The 18,768-nt window shown below is 37.2% G+C and overlaps 1 protein-coding gene across 1 annotated transcript in view; it reads right to left on the bottom strand.

The window, feature by feature from the left end:
- Nucleotides 1-18,768, bottom strand: part of STAM (signal transducing adaptor molecule) — a 67,591-nt gene that overhangs the window by 13,191 nt on the left and 35,632 nt on the right. The window contains exons 5-12 of the mRNA XM_081091354.1: nt 16,570-16,716; nt 10,933-11,023; nt 9,006-9,198; nt 5,644-5,738; nt 3,763-3,854; nt 1,585-1,672; nt 816-870; nt 20-173 (exon numbers count right to left, since the gene is read on the bottom strand). Coding sequence (XP_080947480.1) covers nt 20-173; nt 816-870; nt 1,585-1,672; nt 3,763-3,854; nt 5,644-5,738; nt 9,006-9,198; nt 10,933-11,023; nt 16,570-16,716 — 915 coding nt within the window. The remainder of the gene's footprint in view (nt 1-19; nt 174-815; nt 871-1,584; nt 1,673-3,762; nt 3,855-5,643; nt 5,739-9,005; nt 9,199-10,932; nt 11,024-16,569; nt 16,717-18,768) is intronic.

Here is an 18,768-nt window from a genome sequence, read left to right as displayed (position 1 = left end):
TGAGTTTTTAAAAGCTTACCTGAGAGGCAGAAACACCAGATGACTGCATATAATACTGCTGATTCTGTAATTTTGCATACATGGAATACATTGGATCTTCATTCATTAGCTTAGTATACAATGAAAGTGCCTCCATCACTTTAACATTAAGTTCTGAGAGTTCTGAATGTTTTCTGAAATATTATACAATAATTTGAAACATAATTGCTATTTAAATAGTACAATGTTCTAAATAATAAGGCATATCAAAATAGCAGAAAGTGATATAGACATTATTAAAAATTTACCTTGTGACAGAAAATATCCTGTATTTTAGCTCCAAGGCAATCAAAACTCAGATTTAGGAACTGTGCTGGGAGAGCTTATTGTAGTTGACTTTACTTTGAAATATCTAGGTTTCTCGAGATTATAATAGATGGGTCATTTGGGCTCTGGTAATGTCACTCATGATTATAATAGTTAACCCTTATTTTTAAAAAAGGCTAATATAGTGAAGGTCAAATAAATCCTCACCTTAAACAAAAATAAAAAAAAGAGAGTTGGGTCTAATTCAAATTCCCACATTTAGTAGAAAACAAGTAAATGCGGACTGGTTCCTTTGGCATATAAAAATAGAAAATATTAAAAACTAAAAATGAAAAATTCAAATGAAATAAGATAGAAAAATTAAAATACAAAATATAACACGATAGAAATAAATAAATAAACAAAACTAGTAATGAAATAAATTATAATGGCAGCTCTATCCCAGTAGGTAGTTTACAGAGAACTTCAGGGAAGAAGGTACACAATATAGAGGGCACATGCTCTTTTACCTATCAATATCTTCCAGTTTTTCATCAATAAGAGGTCCCATCTGGTGACACATTGCTAAGGTGAGAAGATTTGAAGAAATATAAGAAAACACAACAAAGGAAAGCAAATCTCTGATGAATATTCATATAAGAAATACAAGATGTAATTTGGAATAATAAAAATGATATTAATAAAGAGACCCCAAGATTTATTTTCTTGATCTCAAAAATATTAAAATACCAATATTTATTTTACAACGTAGAAGAATAGAGAGACCACAAACTGAAACATTGGTAGCAAAAAAATGTTGCTTTAGAATTTTATTCTAAAATGTTGAATAAAATATTTGAGTATTTTAAATAATATATTTAATTTCTATAGAAATGTATAACAATGTGAATTCTGCCCTGACTGGTTTGGCTCAGTGGATGGAGCATCAGCCTGCGGACTGAAGGGTCCCAGGTTCGGTTGCGGGCACATCCCCAGTGGGGGGTGTGCAGGAGGCAGCTGATCGATGTTTCTCTCTCATCGATGTTCCTGGCTCTCTATCCCTCTCCCTTCCTCTCTGTAAAAAATCAATAAAAATATATATATTTTAAAAAGAATGTGAATTCTATCAAAGTTTTAAATAGCATATAAACGTGAGACTGGGTCACAGAAGAGTGCGGAATGTGAACATGTTTTGTATCATTCTCAATTTTATTTAAATATGAACCATTCTGTAACAGAACAGTAGATATAACCTCTAATTATCCTTTATTTGGAAGATAAATGAAAAACAAGGTTTACCTTCAAGATGAAGTAACTCCGGAAGATCTGGCTGATCATCACTGGGATCTGTACTTTGCAACATCTGTAGCAACTGGTCCATTTTGTCCTACAGGAATTAAATAGTTAATATAAAAAGCAACTAGTCATTACGAAACAATATGTTCGCACTTTGTTAATAAGATAATGGATAGAGAACTTTTGTAATTCAGATATGTAGACTCCAATTTTGTTTTTATGTGGTTAATATCTGTGTACTCTCTTTAAGTACCATGTGAAGTCAGAGCCTCGAGAGCTCTACCTACTTATTTTTTAGTCCTCAATGATTCTCTTAAAGAGAATAGAGCCACATTTAAACTTACAATATGTGAGCTCTTCAACCTAATTTCATGGTAGTGAATTTCACTCTGTTCTGAAGCAGCCTAGCCTTGACACGCTGACAGGTGTAACCTCTCTCTCACGATGGCATTACTTATGACTAACTACTCAGTTATTACTTCTCCCCCAGGGTGAATACAACAGCTGTTTTAGAAAGGCATAGCTCAGCTATATTACAGCTGTTCTCTTTCTAAGGAGGGCCATAAAGACTTCGTCTACATTTTCTTGCTACCATTGTTTCAGTTTGTGGTCTCTCTATTCTTCTACGTGGGAAAGGCTGGAAAGCATCTCAAGTCAGTGACTTACACATATTTTAGAATCTTTTGTTTTAATCACCAATGGGACTAATGAAACCATCTTTACATTAGTACCTCTATACATTATATAAGTACATATGTATTTATATGTACGTTTTTAAAAAACAAAATATAAATCTTACATAGCATACCAATGAATACTACTATAATAATTACAAGCTTTTCCCCATGTTTTACAGGGTAATACTATTAAACATATGTATATTAGGTAAATAATGTAAAGAAGACCAATTCAAAGCATAGCAATTATTTAAACAAAAACTCTGTGTTATATATAGAAGAACAGTTTGAGAGATGGATTAATTACTAGAGAGTAAAAGTGACACAGCATATAAGAAAACTCTGAAGGCAAAAGAATTTTATGTTTTGAAATGGGTACTATTTTTCATTGTAAAAGATTCAACTTTCATTTCAAGCAGTTCAAAAAAGAAGGCACATGTCAGTAAAGTTTTCCTACAGCAAAAAAAAAGGGGAGGGGGGGCGTGGAGGGAGGTGGTTATAGTTGGTAAGAGTGAGAGCCACTAATACCTGGATAATTTTTGCTGTGTTTACAGAATACTATACTCTATCTGAAATTACCTACTATCAGAGAAATAAGGTTTCTAGAGAGATCCCTCACTGACTACACGCATTTCTTATGTAATGCAATCAGCTAATTAATTTTCCCTAATCCAGTTGGATTCCTTGGCTCCTAGCAGTCTTCTACAATCTATTTCTGTAAAAGAACACTCTTCAAACTTTCTGCTCTGGCTCCCCTAAAAGAAAGCTAAAAACTTATTAATCCCTTCACATATTTTAAAGATAACTTCTCATTTTTCATCATAAGTTTAAAATGTTACCAAGAATATAATTTCCAGAGCATTAAGTACAAACATTTTAAAATAAAACAATTACACATTATTTGAAATATATTTTTAAAATCTCATTAAAGTGTTCGTAATAGCAAAAAAACACCAGAAAAAAACTAAAAACAAACTCACTGTCCAAAAACATAATTAAAAAATCATGATATATCCATTCTGTAAAACATTAAGCAGAAATCTACACTAATAAAAGACAAAGATGCTAATTGACCATACCTTTGCTACACCCTAAGCCATGCCCACCAGCCAACCAGAGCGACTATATGCAAATTAACCCAACCAAGATGGCAGCCAGCAGCCACAGAGCTGGAGCAAGCAGGAGGCTTGGTTGCCCGGGCGATGAAGGAAGCCAAGCTTCCCACCTGCTCAGCAGCGCTAAGGATGTCCGACTGCAGCTTAGGCCTGCTTCCCACTGGCAAAGTGGACATCCCCCGAGAGCTGCTGGGCTGCCAGAGGGACTTCTGACTGCCAGCTTAGGCCCACCCCCCCAGGAGCGGGCCTAAGCCAGCAGGTGGTCATCCCCTGAGGGGTCCAAGACTGCAAGAGGGCACAGGCCGGGCTGAGGGATCCGGCCCGAGTGCACAAATTTTTGTACACTGGGCCTCTAGTTTAAAATAATGAGGTATATGGAAATCACTTACTTCATCAATAAAGGCTTGTTCTTCCGGCTCTGGCTCTATTGTTTCTACCTGAACATCATCACTAAATTGTACCGTCTTCTTCTCCGTTTTTACTGTAAAACATGCAATATTTACCTTTTCCTTAGAATACATTTAAAATTCTATTTGAGAACACTTTAAGTTACACGAGAGAATTTTTTAAATATTTCCTTAAACTGAGAGACTTAATTTAAAGAATAATCAGGTTGCAGATTTAGACAATAATGACTAAACATTACTTCATGTCAAGATTTCTAAATTTTCCCTTCTAAAGATTTTACATTTCCCATAAAAGACACATTACTAAAAATAAGAGGTATATTTCTGAAACAAAGATTAATCACCTACTACTCAACAGTTTATTAAATTGGTGAAAAAGAGCAAAATTTTACAATGGCATGAACGAACTCTTAAATTTAGAAAAATCTCATTTGATAGACCATGCTATTTTGATGCAATGAATTAGAAAGTTAGCTATATGTTCTCCACCATGCCACTCAGACTTTTGACTAAGAGAACAACATCCAAGCCAATGGAAATTTTACAAATAGCCTTGGCAGGGATCTGCCACTACATCACACTATACATTTTAGTTACATGGTTCTTTGTATTAAAAAATGATTATTAAGGGATCCACAAACCATTGGCCAGAAACACGTATTTCTCTTGCTCAATAAAGAAAACTTTAAATATCTATTCAATATAACATTAACTAGTACATATAAAGATATGATTAACATAGCAATTAACCTTCTCCAAAAGAATATCAAGGCACATACAGCTTAAAAGAAATGAATTTCCACCCAGCTGACATGGCACAGTGGTTGAGCATCAACCTATGAACCAGGAGGTTATGGTTCAAGATTCCTGGTCAGGGCACAGGCCTGGGTTGTGGCTCGATTCCCAGTGGGAGCGTGCAGGAGGCAGCCAATCAATGATTCTCTCTCATCATTGGTGTTTCTATCTCTCTCTCCTTCTTCTTTCCCCTCTGAACTTAATAAAAAGAAAAAAAAAGAAAAAAATTAATTTCCTCTCTGAATTTTCCATCCTTGTATCCACATGGTCAATCATTACTCATAAAAATATTAAGAATCAAACTCCTCATAATGAAGATTCACTAAAGTACAGTATGATGAAAAAATATAGTCAACTGTCTATCAACATTTTGATAGGCTACCACCAGTTACATCTCCTGCAACTATTATGCCAGTAATATCACTACCTCTTTGGCCCCACTTTCTAGTTTATTTCTCCTAGTCAGCAAAGATTTGGCAATAAAACAAAAAAAATGATTTATATGATTAGTTATGGCCGTTTCTGAATATCTAACAAGAAGGTTTAGAAAAGCCATTACTGTTGCTTAGAGGCCACAGCTTCCAAATTTGAGGTTAAAACACTAGAGAAATGGTCTCAACCTTTGAAAAGGAAGAATTGTTTATGAGGTTGCACTGCATTTGTCATACTTTTATCAACTGATGATAATGAAAATACATAAATTCCATTAACACTTTTTAGTATGCATTTTTACACTAGCACATATATACATATATGTGTGAATATACATATATATATATACACACACACATACAAATATACATATATGTGTATTTATAGGTATAGGTAGATATAGATTGTTTTTTAAAGAAAAAATCCATACTCTCTCTAAAGATAATCTTGGTAGACAAATGATTGCAATTCTTAGATATTTATGGTAAATAATCTACTGACCAGGCAGCTGCATTTTTAATAAACACCTTGAAAACACTACTGTTTGAAAGTACCTGCTCCAAAAAATTGAATTTACTCAGCCTTCATTAAGAGGATTAATGATTATCATCCATTGGCAGACTGGAAAATACTTACTCATTTCTGGTTCAGCAGTGAGATCTGCAGTTACAAAATTAGAGGGAAATAACCCCATGCCTTGATGGGTTTCACCTTTCCACCAGTTGGGATCACTATGAGGAACAAAAAAGAATATTTGACTATAATAAAGATTTTTATTTCTATACAGCTTTCCCTTTTATAGTGTTTAATTTACGTTAATACCAGATTTGAAACCCACATCAATCCAGTGAAGAATGAAATGAATGTATCATTATTATAAATAAGAGATGAGGCCTCAAAGAAAATAAGTTATTAAACACATAGTGCTTTATCTTTTGGAAGGCTGGTGAATGCTTAAAGGATTTACTATAAGACACTAAACTCTCCCCTCATAAAAGAGGTCCATGTACTTAAGAATTGTCAAGTTCAGGTGGTTTTAAGGCTCCACTGTAAGAATCCTTTGTAATCTTCTATAATAATAAAAGCATAATATGCTAATTAGACCAGACGTCCTTCAGGACAAAGCTGGGGCTGTGAGGGATGCCCGGGTCTTGGGTGCCAGAGGGAAGCCAGTGCCAGCAGCCAGGGGAAGGAAGGCCTACTCTTTCATGAATTTCCTGCATTGGGCCTCTAGTCCTATATAATAAAAGGGTAATATGCAAATCAACCGAACAGCAAAACAACCAATCGCTATGAAGTGCACTGACCACCAGGGGGCAGATGCTCAATGCAGGAGCTGCCCCCTGGTGGTCACTGCACTCCCATAGGGTGAATGCCGCTCAGCCATAAGCAGCAGCGCTAAGAATGTCTGTCAGTCGGACATTCTCCAAGGGCTCCCAGACTGCTAAAGAGTGCAAGCGGGGCTGAGGGGACCCCCCCCCCTTATGCATCGGGCCTCTAGTATGATATATAGCAAGATCTTAAGATGTCCATTCTTGTGCTCTATCTAAAATGTATCAGCAAATATTTCCCCACAAGAAAACACATATGACAGAGACACTGTTTATAGCATAAAATGTTCACAAGGAACACACTCCAAGGTGCATACTGTATCTTTACTGTATCTGTATCTAGTCTAAGAAAAGCTAGCAAGCTCTCAAGTATTTCTGAATAAATGATCAAGGTTTTGTGCAATTTCCAATAAAATAGTTCAACTAACTTCATTATTTTCCACTCAAGAAATGACTCCGTATAATAAAAGCCTAATATGCTAAGTGTCCAGTCTTCTGGTGAGCCATTCAACCAATTGAAGGGTAATATGCTAATGATATGCTAAGGCCACTCAACCACTCACTATTACGTGCACTGACCACCAAGGAGCAGTCAACTGACTGACCAGTCACTATGATGTACACTGACCACCAGGGGGCAGAGAGTCAACTGGTCAACCAGTCGCTATGAGGTGCACTGACCACAAGGGGGCAGACGCTCCGATGGGTAGGTTAGCTTGCTGCTGGGGTCTGGCCAATTGGGACTGAACGAGAGGGGCCAGACATCCCCTGGAGCCCTCCCGCGATCCCTGCCCGGCTGGCCAAACTCCTGCATTCCTCCTCAGACCCAATCGTGCACCAGTGGGGTCCCTTGGCCTAGCCTGTGCCCTCTCGCAATCCAGGAACGCTCAGGGGATGTCAGAGAGCCGGTTTTGGCCCGATTCTGCAGGAATAAGGCTAATATGGCAATCGACCGAACTGTGGAACGACCCATCGCTATGATGCACACTGACCACCAGGGGGCAGATGCTCAATGCAGGAGCTGCCCCATGGTAGACAGAGGCCAGAAGCCAGGCTCATGGCTGGCAAGTGCAGCGGCAGTAGTAGGAGCCTCTCCTGCCTCCACAGCAGTGCTAAGGACATCCAACTGACAGCTTAGGACCAATCCCGGTGGGGAGCGGGCCTAAGCCAGCAGTCAGACTTCCCCCAAGGGTTCCCAGACTGTGAGAGGGCTCAGGCTAGGCCAGCCGTGGGCAAACTACAGCCTGCGGGCCAGATCCGGCCTGTTTGAAATGAATAAAACTAAAAAAAAAAAAGACCGTGCCCTTTTATGTAATGATGTTTACTTTGAATTTATATTAGTTCATGCAAACACTCCATCCATGCTTTTGTTCCGGCCCTCCGGTCCAGTTTAAGAACCCATTGTGGCCCTCGAGTCAAAAAGTTTGCCCACCCCTGGGCTAGGCTGTGGGACCCCTGCCCTCCGAGGGCAAGAATTTCATGCACCGGGCCTCTAGTATGTACTAGAGGCCCAGCCCACGAAATTCGTGCATGGGTAGGGTCCCTACGCCTGGCCTGTGGTCAGGGCCAATCATCCCCGGCTGCCAGCAGCCAGCCCTGCCCCCTGCCGCCGCCGCTGGTCGCCTTCTGTGTGTAGGGGCAACTGGCAGGGCAATCGGGGCCCGGTCGCCACCCACATTCACCGCCACCCACCCCCCAATTCCCCGTTCCCCATCGGGCAATCGGAGCCTGCTGGCTGGGGGGAGGGACCAAGAGGTTGACCAGTAGGCAGCTCCTGCGTTGAGCGTCTGTCCCCTGGTGATCAGTGCACATCACAGATGACCAGTTGTTCCGTCCTCTGGTCGATTTGCATATTATGCTTTTATATATATAGATTATAGAAATAACCTTAAATCTATTTGAATTTATTTTTAAAACCACTTATCTGCCAAGTTTAGAACTTCATTATCAATAACAATTTTCATAAACATAAAGCTGCAGTAAGAGACAAATGCACTGAATCACCCCTCCTATGATAATGTAAATGCATATAATTCCATGTAAAATTAATTTGTTCCAAATACACTAAATAGCCCTAACCGGTTTGGCTCAGTGGATAGAGCGTCATCCTGCAGACTCAAGGGTCCCAGGTTCGATTCCGGTCAAGGGCATATGCCTTGGTTGTGGGCACGTCCCCAGTGGGGAGTGTGCAGAAGGCAGCTGATCGATGTTTCTCTCTCATCGATGTTTCTGGCTCTCTATCCCTCTCCCTTCCTCTCTGTAAAAAATCAATAAAACATATTTTTTAAAAAATACACTAAATAATAAACACACTATATTCTGTATTTATTATAAATTTCATAAATACACATATACACATATATTTGGTATTTTTTCTAAAATCTTAACTTTTTTACTAATTTAACAATCTATATTATAAAATGGAACCAAAAATGAATAGATTAAACTAAGCCTTCCCCCAAAAAATTAAAGCTAGTTAAATATATGAAGAAAAAATTAAACTACAAAATAAGAATCCAGCCTTTATACCACAACCAAAGCAACCATCAGACAAAGAAAATAGCTGGATCAGTATTTTTTAATTGCATTTGGTGATAACATCCAACAGGAGTAATACGAAACACAAAAGTAATATGTTATATATTTTTCACATGAAAGATCCATCACCTGTCATCAAGAACAGTAATAATTTCTCCAGCTTTAAAAGTAAGTTCATTATCTTCAGCAGCTTCAAAGTCATATATAGCACGAACTTTTCGGCCTTCGTGTTGGTGGTTAGTTAAGAGGTTGGATGTACTTGGATACAACGTGGAAAGGGTGGTGGACTGCTGTTTTTGTTCCTTCAGGGACAGCTCAATGGCTAGAAAATAATGGGTTTAAAAGGACCCAAAATGTTAACATGTCCAATAATCCAAAGAAGTGTAAAAATATATCTGAAGGTAAAAAGTATTCTTCTCTCAGTAGTGTAGCTGGAAACTAGGACAATAAAAATCATTTCATCAATTTTATTCATTCATTCACAACTGAAAGTTCAAAAAAATAACAAAAAAATTGAACAGCATGATGACTATTTTTTACTGAACAAGACAATTAAAATAATTCTGGGTAATTAAAAGACATAAACTTAGATCCATTTTAAAAATTTTAGTTGCAGATATATTTTCTTTTGTCTTTTCAATGTATTTCTATAGACTAAGTTCCCGAAATGATAAAATCACTTGGGAAATAGTCTCAAGCCTCATTTGGGGACTTACTGATTACTGAGAACCTATATTTTATTGCTCCAAAGATAATTCTTTTATAATCAGTCTAAGAATTGGAATTTAGAAATAACTACAATAAAGTCTCACCTAACAAATTCCCTAAAATAGATTTCAAATGTGTCTCCTCTATCTCCATCCTCCTCTCCCCATGTAGGCCATCACTATGGGATTGATTACCTTGGTTTCAAATCAACCCAAACCCCTTCTTCCTTTCCACCTCTGTTCTAGATCAATAAAAGACCTAATGAGAAAATAAAACTTTAAAACTATCCTAAGAAAATATAGGAAAATGTCTTTTAGGATGTTAGAGTAGGAAAAGAACAACTTAAGACATAAAAAAGCAAAACTAACAGAAAAGCAAAAATTTTGACTACATCAAAATTTAAAATTTGTTTGATAAAACACACCATTATCAAAGTTAAAGTATAAGCCAAAAATCAAGAAAAGAATAGATATCTACTACAGATAAAACAGGCAAAAGATTAGCATGCAAAATAAAGACTTTCTACATATCATTATGTTTTTTAAAAAGAGATTCAATAAAAAAAGAGAAAGTCAGAATGCAAATAAGCATACAAAAAAGGACTCAACCTCACTGGTACTAAAAGAAATAAAATTTAAAATAATGGGACATCATTTTGAATCTATCATATTCATAAAACTTAAACAGTGACAAGACCAAATGCTGTCAAAAAGTTTAAAATAATAATAGCTTTCATACACTGTTGATGGAAAAGAAAATAAAATTATTACCAAAATTGAAGAAATGCCTGCCCCATAAGCCAACACTTCACTCTTAGTCACACAACAAACACACACACACACACACACACACACACACACACACACACACGGGAACACATACAGGTATATTCAATGCAGCATATTTATTATAGTAAAAATGAAAAACAGAAAACCCAAACGTCCATCAGTAGGAGGATAAATTACAGTATGTATTTATTAGTACACTGGAATATTATATACCAGTTAAAAAAAAAGTAAATTTGATTCATATGTCTAATCATGAATAGATCACAAAACGCTGCATAAAAAAATGCAGTTGCAGATAAATGTATATTATTTACAAAAACATTTTATTGGACACAAAAAGTATTTGGTACTGTTTATGGATATTTATGGGTAAATTGTGTGGTAAAAATACTGATCAGTAAGACATACATGACAGCTGTGTTGGGAGAGAAGAGGAAGAAGTGATATTGAGGGAAACAAAGTAGATTTCAGCTATTTCTTTTATTTTAAAATATTTCAGGAAAAAAAATATTAAGTAAGCAACCCATCTTTTTGCCAGTATCAGGGACTTAAAAACATACCTTTGGCTAAATCTTCTTCTTCTTTTTTGTTAGTCACAGTACCAGGATCCTTGGCTACCAGAGCTGGGCTTGCTTTTGCTTGTTCTGCAGCCTAACACACACAAAAAAGGAACACAATATTTGAGGGCCGATCTCAAGTACTCCTACCCCACCTAATCTAAAAAGGTGCAAGATCCTTCTTGTCAATCTAAAACAAACTTCTGAAGAATAAAGAAATCCAACTGGAGCATCCTGAAAAGGAGAAGAGTTAGAACTGGAGAAAACAGACTGAGAGCAGCTGGATACTTAGAGCCAACAGCCTAAATAACACCATTGCAGATTTGTGTAAAGAGGTTAAACTAAAAGCAGACAGTACACAAACCAAAGGGGAAAAAAAAAACAACTAGAGATTTAAAACTGTTTAGAAAAATAAAACTGGAAAAGGGGTTGAGAGAGGGAGGAAGATGACTATTTTAAAAACAGATAGCTTCAAAAAAATTTTAAATATGTATTTAAGGATTCTATTGCTTGCTTCCAGATTAAAAGTCAGGATGTTCTCTTTAGGGACCCAGATTTATATATAACAATATAAATGCTCATAAAATTATACTATTTAGCAAAACAAAATACATGCAGTTAATTCTGGGAATATATTGCTGTCCATCTTAAGTATATTTTGTAAATAAGGTAGTTTACAAGTAAATTAATACATAAATTGATTCACACTTAAGGAATTAGAAGCTTCTAAGCCTCAATGGCCTCTTGGTTTTTCCATGGCAGTAAAGGCAATTCAGACTCCAGCCTATCTTACCAGTCTTATTTTCAACCATTCTATCAGTGACCAGAAACTGCTAGCCTATATACAGATATATTATATGTATATAATATATACACACATATGTATATATATACACATACTAGAGGCCTAATGCACAAAATTCATGCAAGAGTAGACCTTCCTTTCCCCAGCTGTCGGCACTGGCTTCCCTCCAGCCCTGCTTCGTCCAAAAGGAGTCTGGTCTAATGAGCATATTACCCTTTTATTATTATAGATACCCATACTGGTATTTCTACATCTATGACACACATTTGCTTTACTTATAATGTCCTCCCCTCTGGCTCTGTTTTCTCCATCCATATTTTTCCCTGTTGAGTTGCAACTCATCAGGGGGTAAACAGCTAAAATATCACTTTCTCAGTGAAACATCCCTAAGCCTCTTACTAAAGCATTCCCTCTCAAACAAGGTGCTATGACATGGGTAGATAAGAATGGGTAGTCAGGCAAACACGGGATCAAACTATAAATTCATGCACGTTGTTTCTCAAGTCCCTCAACTACAAAATGAGAATAATAATATCACCTACACACTACAGGATATTAAGAGGATTAAATTAACACATGTAGCTTCTAAAATCAGATAAAATGGGGGCCCTTCAAGAAGGTTTAAACAGAAAGTATAACATTGTCTCCTGGGATTTATAATGTATGTAGGAGAATATATGTCATACGTAAGATGACTATAGCATAAAGGATGCTGAAGTGGGGAGTAGACCAACCCTATACTGTTGCAAGGTTTCTACATTTTACATGAAATAATATAGTATTAACTCAAAACAGATTTTTTTAAATTTATTTTTATTTCTTTAAGTATTACAAAGAGTATTACACGTCTCCTTTTTTCTCCCCCTTGACATTCCCCCGGCTTCCCCCACCCCCCAGTGTCTTGTGTCCATTAGTTATTCCCATATGCATGCATATAAGTCCTTCGGTTGATCTCCTACTCCCCCCAACCCTCCCCAGGGTTCCCACTGTAGTTTGACATTCTGCTCAATGCTGCTCTGCCTCTGTATCCTTTTTTGTTCATCAGTCTATAATGTTTCTTATTATCCATGAATGACTGAGTTCATGTGGTATTTTTCTCAGCTTCCCAGGGGCCATCTCAGTCTCACAGGGGCCATCTCAGCCTCACAGGGGCCGTCCCCACCTCACAGGGGCCGTCCCAGCTCCATGGGGGCCATTTCAGCCTCACAGGGGCCGCCTCAACCTCACAGGGGCCGTTTCAACCTCACCGGGCCGTTTCAACCCCACCAGGGCTGTTGCAAGCTCACCAGGGCCGTCTCAACCTCACTGTGGCCGATTCAGCCTCATCAGGGCTGAACCTCACCAGTGCCGTCTCGACCTCACCGGGGCCGTCTCAACCCCACCGGGGCCGTCGCAACCCCACCGGAGCCGTTTCGGCCTCACCGGGGCCATTTTGGCCTCACTGGGGCCGTTTCAACCTCACCGGGGCCGATTCAGCCTCACCGGGGCCGTTTTGACCTCACCGGTGCCGTCTCGACCTCACCGGGGCCGATTCAACCTCACCGGGGCCATCTCAGCCTCACCGGGGCCATCTCAGCCTCACCGGGTCCGCCTCAGCCTCACCAGGGCCGTCTCGACCTCACAGGGGCTGTTTCAACCTCACCGGGGCCATTTCAACCTCACCGGGGCAGTTGCAACCATAACAGACTTTTTAAAGTTACAAATGTATAATTCCCAGATAAATCAATAAAAAATGGAATTCTAATTTTTAAATGATTGTTAAGCAGATGAAAGGCAAAATATTATAGCAACATACAGTTATATATTCCTCACTTTTATACTTTATAATGACAAACAAACACACAAGGCACTTATTTTTAGAAAAGCTGATTACAAAAAAGCTTTTTATAGTTCACTGCATAGAACTTTAAGTACTTTCAATTCTGATCCTTCTCTTGTTGCAGTATTTTAATCATTATACAACTGAAAACTGAAAGTCAGAGGCAATCTTTTTCATAACATATAAAAATTTTTCATAATCTGGTCAATTTCACAAAACAAATATGTTGATTTTTTGTGGTCTATGAAGAAATCTCTATTGGTGCAGAAGGAAGTGCAGAACATGCTGCATTAAGCCTGCATTCCTGAACTGCACACTTTTCAAAGTTCCTTTCTATCATCAGGTTCTAAGTGTAGCAATGACACTTGTCTTATTAACTAGCCAAATAGAGGAGCAGTTTACCATTACTTTTATCTCTACATCAAAAGTTAGTACTAAAAAAAAAAATCACAACAGCATAAAAATAAGTTAGGTAACTAAAGTATGACTTTTCTTAACATTTTTATTATTTTCTTCTGAACTTGGGTAAAAAATAAACTTAAAAATCCTTATATTTTCATAGGCTTTTGTTAAAAATGATAACAAAAATCTACTCTGACTAAATGTGATGACATACAACTGATTTCAAAATCTAAAGGGATGTCTACAGTTGATCCTAGATGACTTTTTTTAAAAAAATTAGCTTTATTGTTCAAAGTATTACAGATCTTCCCTTTTTTCCCTAGATGACACATTTTCATTAAACATAAAGTTCTTTACAAACAGGGTTTTCAATGATACACTTTCCAGAAAGTAGTATAAAAAAACCCATTCTATTTCATCTTATTGTACTTTATATGCATTTTATATATTTCTTGTGGCTAAATGATAGCAACTATAATAAAATTAGGTTTCATGTATTTTGTAACATCTAGATGAAAAGAAGAAAAGTAGCTCTTAACTTTAATATTGCTGATCTATGTCCTGAATCTTTTGAGCAGGAGAGTAACCTAACTTCTATGCCAATCGATCAATCAATCAAATCCTCTTGCCAGTGTTCACTCCACTTCTTGTCCTTTGAAGTCTAGTCTGGACAGACACATATCCACTAACTTCTGTATCAACAGAAGGCAGAATGATGTAGTAGAAAGAACACTGGACTGAAAGTCAGGAACCCTGTGTTGTCCTTCCAGCTCTGTCAACTACTCTTGCCCAAGTGTCCCTGGGCAAGTCACTTAATCATTCTGGGTCTCAGTTTCCTCATCTGTAAAATGGGGGGATTAGATTAGAAAATCCCTAAAGATGTCCCCACAACTGAGAGTCTAGGTTAACCAAAAAGTGCTATATATCAAACAGATCATTAATTCTTCCTTCTCTTATAGAAACAAGTCCCTTAGTGGACAGATAAGCAGTTTTCACTTGCACTGAAAGCTGTATTTGAGAGCAGTGCTTCTCAAACTTCAATGTGTATACAGAATCATCCAGGATTTTGATAAAAGGAAGATAATAAATCCATGGATGCCGAATTTCTAACAACTTGATGATGATGATGGTCAATGAACCAAATTTTGAGTTACAAGCTCTAGAAAAGGTTTTTGAGGCATAGAAATTACAATTCCATTAAGCATCTACACTTTGGTACTCTACAGAATCCACTTTGATAATTAAACATTGCTTCTATTGTCAAGAAACTTATAAGACTCTTGGATTATTCTGCAAAAAATTATTCTATAATTATAGATTTAGAAATTATTCTGAGAGTAGTAAAAACCAGCTGTCAGTCATGAATACTTCTAAAAGATATAATTTACCATTATAAAACTATTCAAAAGCCAAATTTTTTGAAGAAGTAAAATATCCTCCCTTCCTTACTCTCCTAAGTATATTTCTGGTTTTTTTTACAGTTCAAAAGTACACAGATAAAGTAGAAGTGTCTTGGAGAAAGTCTAGATAAGTCTGGATGAATCAGTTCATGAGTTCCTGAAGTGGTCAAAATCCCAAACTTGAATCCTTGGACAGCTGAGATTTTCTGCTCATGCTTTTGTACCACTCATTACATTTTACTCCAATCCATACATTTTAAACCCTTTTCATTAGTTGGGCATGCTAAAGGATGGTTACCCAGAATAGAAAAAGAAGAGAAGAAATACCCTCCCTCCTTTTCCTTCCTTCCTTCCTTCCTTCCTTCCTTCCTTCCTTCCTTCATCTTCATTTGACGATAAGTTTATTGATTTGAGAGAGAGAAAGAGGGAGAGGGGGGAGAGAGAGAGAGAGAGAGAGAGAGAGAGAGAGAGAGAGAGAGAGAGAGAGAGAGAGAAACACTGGTTGCCTCCTGTGGGGACTGCACCCACAAACTAGGCATGTGCCCTGACTAGGAATCAAATCCACAACCTTTTTGGTGTACCAGACAACACTCTAACCAACTGAGCTACCCAGCTGGGCCCGTTTCATTTTTTATATGACATTAATTAGACATCAGTCTCTTTACATAATTTTTTGAAAAGGAAAGTTAAGCCTTTTGGTCAGTCATATTTATTAGGAGAAAGGAAAAAGATGAAGCCACTGGTCAGGTTTTATGAAGGGAAGAAATGCTTCATGTGCTTCTTTTCCCATTGACCCCTTTATATCTCCTTCTCACTTTTAATATAGGTATTCATAAATTTCATAATAAAAAAACCTCTAAACTCATCTTTAAATTTTAAGGATATCCCTATTTTTGATGATAGCATTAAGAGCATTTAATAAGACTTACTTGATGTAATAAAGTAATTTTGTCTATATTAGAACTAAATTTTTTAAAATTTTAATTGCAAATGTTACAGCAAATTCATTTATAAAAAAGGAGAAACAGTGGGAATGTAGAAGTTAGAACACATTAATATTCCACCCTATTTTTATGGCACCTTGAAATGCAAGGTTACTATTAACAAAAAAATCCTTCAAAGTAAAGCTACTTGGGTTTGGAGGGGTGAAAAGTTCAAATAAATATGGCTACTTCAGAAAAACACTGTAGCACACATACAACTTTACAAAATACCTGAGAGCCAATAGCTGGAAACGTAACTCCTTGTTCTTTAAGGTTCTTAATCATTGCCGATATTAGACTGAGCTGTGGATCATTCTTAAATTCATCTGTCCATTCAACCATAAGGGCCTTTAATTTTTCACACACTTTAGGATGACCCTGGAAGTAGAGAAAATAATTAGTAAGATTGTATCTGGAAATAGTCACTGGATAGAAAAATATATCTGGAAATAATCAGTTGATAGAGAATTATCAGTAAGCTAAATCTGTTTGAATTGTAAGTCACTTTAAATGGTTTTGCTGTTTAATTTTTGTATGGTTAATGTTTTCATTAAAGTTTTTCATACCAAAAATATTACTAAAAAGTATACTAATTTCTGACCAATGATTTAATACAGTGGGGCCTTGACTTACGAGTTTAGTTCATTCCGTGACGGAGCTCGTAACTCAAATTACTTGTATGTCAAATCATTAAAGTAAACGAGCAAAACACGTGATGCTGGGCTGATGTTGTGGCGTTCACTGTGACGTTCGCTGCGCCAACTAGCGGTGGGGTATCTGAAGCTGGCTCATAACCCGAATTTTAGCTCGCAACTCAAAGCAAAAAACCGGCTGAGAGACAGCTCGTATCTCGAAAAACTCGTTAGTCGGGACATTCGTAAGGCAAGGCCCCACTGTATAGATATCTTAAACATAAGAATTCTGAAGTGTTATAATTCTCTTTTTAAATCACCCCTGCTGGCCTGGTCACCCCTTACTGCCCACCCCCATCCCCTTCCGGCCTGGTCACCCCACGCAGCCTGCTGTTCAGTCATTTGGTCGTCCCTCACTAACCTCCCTGCCGATCTGGTCACCCCACGCAGCCTGCTGTTCAGTTGTTTGGCTGTCCCTCACTAACCCCCCTGCCGGCCTGGTCGCCCCACATAGCCTGTTGTTTGGTTGTCCATCCAATTGTTTTGGTCATGACGGCCCCTGGCTTTTTATACATTAGGATAGCATTATAGTCTCTTTATAAACAGTGATACATTTTGATGGCTATCAGGACATCATAAGAATGGTTACTGCCCTGGCCAGAAGGCTCAGTTAGACTGCGGTCCCATACATCAAAATTTGTGGGTTTTGGACACATACCTAGGTTGTAGGTTTGATCCCCAGTCAGGGCTCATATGCACCAGACAATCAATTGATGTTTTTCTCTCACACTAACGTTTCTTTCTCTTTCTCTCCCCACCCCCACTCCTCTCTCTCTAAAAATCAATAAAAACATATCCACAGGTGAGGATTAAAAGAGAGAGAGAAAAAAAGAATGGTTATTAATTAGTAGAAAATATCTAAATACAACTTAATAAAGCAGAACAGGTAAAACATTTTTATGTAATCATGTTTGAAAAGTACAGAATTTTATATTTCTTATCTCATTTCTGTACTGTTTTCTACAAAAACCTAAAAATACTTATTTTTCCAAAAAAGACATTTTTGCCTGGCCAGCATGACTCAATGATTGAGCATTAGCCCATGAACCAAGAGGTCATGGTTAGCTTCCAATCAGGGTACATGGTCAGGGCATATGCCCAGGTTATGAGTGCGATCCCCAGTGAGGGGCATGCAGTAGGCAGCCAATCAATGTTTCTCTCTCATTGATGTTTCTATCTTTCTAACCCTCTCCCTTCCTCTCTATAAATCAATACAAAAATATATTTTTTAAAAAGGCATTTTCCCTTTTAACACTTAAAAAATTTCTTTCTTGATATAATACATCCCCCATCCCCACCCCCACCCCAAAAAGCCAGAAATGATTACCTTTAGAATACAGATTTTTACTGGGAAAACTCACATGTTACTTAAAAACTTACATTTTTTAAAGTCCTTAAATTTCAAGATTTGAATTCTTTATTCTGTACTCATTAAGTAAATATATAGTATTAAAATCCTATAATGGTCAAGCGGTAGCCTTATTCATATAAAGATGAAACTCAACAGTGCTATATTTTGGGAATATTTCTGAACAATTCTACATTGAGAAAATAATTCTGTGGCTACAAAATTATTCTGTGGTAAAAAAAAACTGTGCCTAAAAATTGATGGGTATTATTTAATCAGAGAAATACACATATTTACTTATCAGATGAAAGGAATGATAAAGAGGTTCAATATACTCTAATTTGGCTGGAAAAAAACCAACTCTCGAAATTATAAATATGTAGTCCCCTT

This window comes from Myotis nattereri (genome assembly GCF_964212035.1).
Source record: "Myotis nattereri genome assembly, chromosome: 1".
NCBI lineage: Eukaryota > Metazoa > Chordata > Mammalia > Chiroptera > Vespertilionidae > Myotis > Myotis nattereri.
Note: the sequence above shows the minus strand (reverse complement) of the source record. Positions and strands in the feature narration are given on the sequence as shown.